A 6,612-nucleotide genomic window follows, 5' to 3' on the forward strand; every position below is an offset into this window, starting at 1 on the left:
AGGTTGTGGTTTGTCTGCATCACTGTGACGGGCAGCGCAGTAGTAGGTGCTGCTGTCGCTCACAAGCAGCCTGGATATGCTAAGAGTGAAGCTGTTTCTGTCATGATCGACAGACGACTGGAAGTGTCCAACATCTGTCTGGAACTCTTTGAGGATGAAGTCGATYTGAGCTCCACGGTGCTTCTGATGGTACCAGAACATGGTGTGATAACTCATGAAACGGTGACYCAGCTTACACTCAAACGTCACCTGGTCTCCTTCATTAGAAATGACATCCGCAGGCTGGAGGACTTCAACAGTGAGACCTGAGAAAGATGAAATATTTAGTTTGAATCATTACAGTGAAATGTAGGTCAAATGCACGTCTACGTTGTGGCTGCCTGAACATGAACGGTTTCTCTCGGTGTGGCTGAACTCGCCTAAGTGTAAAAGCAGAAGMAGATGAAAAGCTGTGATCAGCATGTTGTCKGAGGAGGAGCGCTGGGCTGAGTGAGGAAGAGCCGCTCTGTTCACAGGAAAGAGAAGAAGGAGGAGGAGGATGAGGAGGAGGAGGAGGAGGAGGAGGATGAGGAGGTGGTCACATGATCACATGTCTCCAGTCAGTGTCTCAAGTTGAGTCACAATTAACTATTTATTATTAATACAGGAATTGGATTAATAATCCGCTTGTTAATCCGCTTAGATTAACAACACTGAGAATGTGTTGTTAATCTAACCTAAGGTGGTCTGTAGTTTATCATTATGTGAAWTCAKATGCAGATTTCTGTTGTTTTTGTTTCCTGTCAGACCATCAAACAATAATAACCAAAGATAAATTCCCAAAATACATGCAGTTTTTAAATGTTAATTTGATTTGCTAAAGGGRAAAAAAAGCTATTCATGCCGATGTGACTTTATGTGAAAACATAAATCAGTTCCTGTGCGGAAAATCGAAAATAATTTCGCTCAATGGAAACATGGCAGTTTGGGAAACACTCTTGTTTTCTGAAAGAAGGCCTTTGGCGCTGGGACGAGGTGCATGTTTTCTTTCTTCCCCGAATTAAAATTGGTTTATTTCTTAAAAGAAAAATATTCACATCATGTGAGTCACATGATCACAAACCGAATGTTGTCACTGGCGTAAACCATGAAGAAGAGGTCAAGTAGTTGTGGTTTGGGGGTCRTGGCGTGAACAAACCTCTTCATGTGTGATTTTATTTGTGCTTCTCATTTATCGGAAACACCGCAGTTGGTAAATTGTAGTTGTTGTTTTTTTTACATTAGTGACATATTGACAAAGTTTTGTGCATATTTGAAATGGACACGCAGTTAATAGTAGCATGTTCAAAAAGACACMAGTGTCCATGTTTAGAAAATAGCATTTCCTTGAAATGGTACAAATGTCARGATCCTTTGAATTAAAGATCATATCTTTAACCGATGGGTTGATTTTCACACTGCTCATCTTTGCAAAAATGKCAGTAAATTCAACATGGCAGTCATTTGAGTTTGGCCGTCACCAGGATGTCAAAGTGCTTTAAGAACTTCAACTATTATGTTATAATAAAAGCAAAATAGTGAAACAAAAAGAACATATAAGGAAAAATTCCTAAAATCAYAAATACAGTCGAGTGATTTCATAGAAATCGGTTCTCATTAGACAAAAGCAACCCAACTTGAAGCTTTTCTAAACGCATCAGAATGAAACGGTAGGACTTTTAGTCATGAGGTTTCATTCAACCACATCACTGTGTACTGCCAGCGCAGAAATACACGGCGGAGTCTGAGGCAATGGCTCCGTCGATGTTCAAGCCTCCTGTCTGGGTGTCTTTTCTTGTAATCTTGAACCTGCTTTCATAGTCTTTCTCATGGACCGCTTCACTCCCGACGTAGCTGTATCCGATCAGCTCTATAGCACCAGTGTCTGTTTGTTGGTACCAGAGCATAACATTTAGACTGCTGTCGTCGTGATGGCAGTGGAAATCCACTTTGTCCTCCATGTTGACTATTTTGGGATCAGTTGGTTGAAATTGCACRTTCTTAGCTTGAACTGTGGGGAAAAYGGATTGTTTGTTAGGTCTGATAGCAAATGTACTGAAGAGGATTATGGTCACTGAAAAAASTCWGAATTTTGACTTTTTTTCCCCTCAGAATTCTGGCTTTAATCTTGGAATTCTTATATTAAAGTTAGAATTTTGGAAAAAAGTCAGAATTCTGAATTTAAAGAACCAGAATTTAATCAGATTTCTGATCTTTTTTTTCTCAAAATTCTGAGAAAATGTCAGAATTCAAACTTTAATATAAGAATTCTTATTTTAAAATCTGAATTCTRATTTTAAGAAGTCAGAATTATGATTTTAATCTCAGAATTTTGAGATTATTCAGAATTATTTTTTTCTCTCCTATGACCCTAATCCGTACAAATRAGTACACTTAAAAAAAAAACAAAAAAAAGTAAAATGGAAATTTCTTTACATTTTGAATGCATCATAACCTACACTGAGGCAAGATGAGGAGAAACAGGATAATCATTGTCGGCATCCTGCAGGTTTTTTCCGCTGCTCCCGTCAGGATCTGTAAAAAGACGTRACTTTTAGAAATGTGAACGTCTCTGCCTCCTGCACRGGAGGAAAACRTATCGGGGTTTTTAGTGAGGGAGTTCCAWTAAACCACATCACTGTGTGCTGGCAGCGCAKAAATACACAGCCGAGTGGGACGGATCTGCTTTGAGTATCTTCAAGGCTCCTTCGACTGTGTTTTTTCTTGTCAGCTTGTATTCCTTTTCAAATTCACCCTCGTAGTTTGGGGAGTTTTCATATCCGTATCCGATGAGGGTCATTGAGTTTGTGTCCTTTTTATTCTGATACCAGAGCATCATTATAAGAGAGCTATCGTCATGGCTGCAGGTGATTTCTACCTCACTGCTCTCATCAACTATGAGAGGAGAAGACTGGCGAAAATTTGCAGCGCTTACCTGATCTGTAGGGGAAAAAAACAACAGGTCAGGTCAGTATTTGCAATAAATGTCAACTTGGATTTGAGATCTTACTTGAGAACCAGATGAGGAGGAAGCTGAAGGTCTGTGTAGGTGAAGACATTGTGAAGCAATGAGGTGAAGGGATGAGAGTCCGCCGGGTGGAACAGGAGGCAACCTGGTCAAACCATGAACACATCCGATTGGAGGAGGCGGCATGTCAGGATGTCATGTGCTGTGGCTCCACCTGCTGGCAACATGAGCACAGGACAGCTTCGTCACACACTTCTGCATCTGACTGTTGTGAAAATAGTGAGACAAAATCGATTTAGGAAGAAATGAATTAAGTAACGGCACGTTCTGTATTTACATTTCGTTTCTAGATTTTTACTGTAAAATAATTTTGAAGTGAATCAAGTATCAGAAATTAAAATTAGTTGAATATATACAAAGTAGATTTGCTTCAGTTTTCAATGTTGGTTAAATTCTGACATTAATAATGTTTATTCTATAATTTATTTTTTTTGGTAACATGTCCTAAATTGTTTTGATTAAAATTTAGGCTAGTATCACTTTAGAAAGAGCTTACAGATTTCTATTTCTATTCATTTATTGTTTCTATTTTTTTATTCATATGGCCATATCGAGTGAGTTGTCATAATATTTTGGGATATTTATGTGTGTAAAAAAATATTCAGGTATTTGAAAATGATTAAAGTTAAAGCACTTTTTTTTATTAGGGTAACAACACAGAGTTATTGGCCGCAGAATATATTAAACCTACCATCATCATATATAGTACAGATTAAGTTTCTTCTGTGTTTTTATCATTTAAAGCACTTTGAACTGCTATACAAATAATCTTGATTGATTGACTGATAGTTTACTATAATAGCAATAGCAAAATATATTTTATTTTGCATACAGGGCACCGGAGCAGTTTCGGGCCCAGGGCCCCACATTCTTGTAAATCCGGCCCTGAATTTAGGCGATAATGATGTTCTTGTTGCGGAGCTTAGAAATCTCTCTGATGGTAATTCTGAGTGTGGCAGGTGAGGGAGCAGCCATCCTCTCTGCTGTGTGTGTTTTTGTCACAGTCTCCAGGTCTGCTGCTGCACTGTGTGACTGGCAGCACACAGATACACAGCCTCGTCTTTCTGCTGAACGCTGGAGACAGTCAGAGACCACTGCTTCGTGTGCGAGCGCTCTGCTTTGAAGCCGGATTTAAAGTCTGGCTCAAAGTTCGGGTTTCCAGCCAGCAAATACACAATGAGCTGAATCTGTCCTCCGCTAAGCTGTCGGTACCAGTACAGATATTCATAGTCGGTGTCGTTCTGGTAGCAGTGCATTTCTGCGCTCAAATTACTGATGATACCTCTGGGCCACTGTGTGATCAGGACGCACTCGCATACACCTGGAAGAAAAAGAGGGAAAAAAATCATAATTAACGATGGTGGCTTTGCTAATTATTAATTATGATAAGAGAAACTGTGCTGACTTTACCTGCGGTCCAAAATATAAAACATGCCCATGCGATGCTACCTGGAGTCATTTTGTCCTCAGAGGAGCAAAAAAGGTTTAACTTCACTGAGCCGAGAGRTWAGCATCTATCAGGGGGAAGTGACATCACTTCTGAAAGAAAGATGGAGAGAAGCTCATTTGTGAATATCCCACCCCTTTCTCAAACAACTTCAAGTCATAAACTTGATATAACACATGAAGGAGTTTCCCTCAATCAACTTCTTTATGTTACAAACATGGAGAAGTCTTTATGAATGATTATGACTGGTGTCATGAAGTGTCATTTGGCAAATAATGACACTTTTAATGCTTTAAAAGTTGCATTTAAAGTCCTTTAAAAGGACCAGCTTTGAATTACTGGGTAAGTAATGACACTTTAATGCAAAGTTGACACTTTTAATGGCCTTTTGAAGCAACTTTGCATTAAAAGTTTCATTATTTACCGAATGACGCTTCATGACAACAGTCATAAACATTCATAAAGACTCTTTCATGTTTATGACAGTGTCTTATGCACACCTCTTACCAGACATTTATCTCTCAGCCATGCAGGTGTGAGCTGGAGTGTTTTTGTGCAGCAGCTGGGGGAAATGAAGCACTGTGTTAACTAGCTGCACAGAAATACTCTGCTGTGTCTCCTGGTTTGGCGTCAGAGACGATCAGCTGAGCTTTGCCTTTGGAATGACCCGTCATGTTGAAGCGACTCTCGAAGGCCTTCTCGGGACTTTGGTTTTCATAGTGAAGCAGTCCGATCAGGTCCATGGCCCGTCGGCCGCCTCCCGTCGCCGACTGGTACCAGAGCATGTAGGGATAGCTGTTATCGCCGTGGTAACAGTGGAGATGGGCAGCTTGTCCCGGCTCTATCAGGATGGAGGCAGGCGACTGCTGGATGATGGGTTGTGACGCCACGATGTCTACAAGACAAAAAAATGAAATGAAATAAGAGTGAAARTAGCATAAATGTTTGTTAGAAAACTTGAACTCATCTTCTTACTCACCTGCAAACAAAAACAGAAACATCAGGACACTGATTGACATTTTAGATTTTTTTTATTTTTAATTTCCGTCTATAGAATTTGTTTGAAAATACAAACATGCAGAGATATTGTGAACGAGCAAACTGGAGGGAAACCATTTATTGTATGTTTTAAAGTAGGAGGAGCTTACAGAGATCAAATCGTCCATGTGTTGTTGCTGCCCTCTGCTGGTCAGGGTTTAAAACAACACATCAGCCGCCAACTTAATGGCAACACTGACATTAAGTTGCCATTAACTTCCAAAAGTTTCCAAAACTTTTGGAAAGTTTTAAATAATTAAAACTTTCCAAAAGTTTTAATTATTTTATTATGTCTAAAATAATTAAAACTTTTGGAAAAATTCAAAGTTTGGTGATTATTTTGTCTTATTAAATAGTTTTTGCTTTTTTGTRTCTGTTAAATCATAATTTTATTTTTATTCATTGTTTTATGARAAAAGAAAACTTTGCTACTTGATCAGCCTTCAYGTCTTTCTGTTCAATTTTAKAATTATCATTGAAAAGTTTCTAAAAGAGGATTTTCAACTCATTGATTAATCGTAATTAATGTACTAAATGAGACATGTCTATTAGGAAGTAGAATCTGCTGATTTCTTTCCTCACTTAGAATGTATTTAAGTTATTAGCACCAAAGCAGTTAAGCATCTAAAATACGTTAAAGATCTGTTGTTGTTGTTGTTGTTGTTGTTGATGTTACGCCAACCTTCCAGCAGCTCCTGGTTCTGGTTCTGGTTCTGCTCTGCATTACCGGGACCAAACATGTAGAAGCAACATTGATCCTCTAATCTGGATCAAACTCCCAGAAAACTACAAAACAGCCGAAACACTGATTTCCTTTAAATCTAGACTAAAGACCCATCTACTTAGAGTCGCTATAGTGGAACATTTATCGACATAGCTGTGATGATTTTCATTCTGGCCTTTGACAAAATGTAATGTTTACTGCTTGTTTTATAATAATTGTTTTTATTAGTTTAAAGCTCTTTTGAACTGGCTTGTTGCTGAAATGTTCACCACAAATAAACTTGACTTTAAATTAAATCTTTCACTTTTCAAGTGCAGTTATAGTTTGGAGTGTTGAGATTTAGATGTTTTCATTGTT

The 6,612-nt window shown here is 38.5% G+C and overlaps 1 protein-coding gene and 1 gene segment (V, D, J or C); both read right to left on the bottom strand.

Annotated features, from left to right (window-relative positions):
* The window catches only part of LOC103458275 (Ig heavy chain Mem5), a 108,397-nt gene that overhangs the window by 73,244 nt on the left and 28,541 nt on the right, over positions 1 to 6,612 (bottom strand). The window lies entirely within an intron of this gene.
* On the bottom strand, positions 1,660 to 3,096 carry LOC103458276 (T-cell receptor beta chain V region C5-like). The segment is given in 4 exon segments: positions 1,660 to 2,029; positions 2,478 to 2,553; positions 2,954 to 2,958; positions 3,029 to 3,096. Coding segments are annotated over 4 exon segments (435 nt in total).

The sequence above is a fragment of the Poecilia reticulata genome, linkage group LG22 (genome assembly GCF_000633615.1).
Source record: "Poecilia reticulata strain Guanapo linkage group LG22, Guppy_female_1.0+MT, whole genome shotgun sequence".
NCBI classification, from domain to species: Eukaryota; Metazoa; Chordata; class Actinopteri; order Cyprinodontiformes; family Poeciliidae; genus Poecilia; species Poecilia reticulata.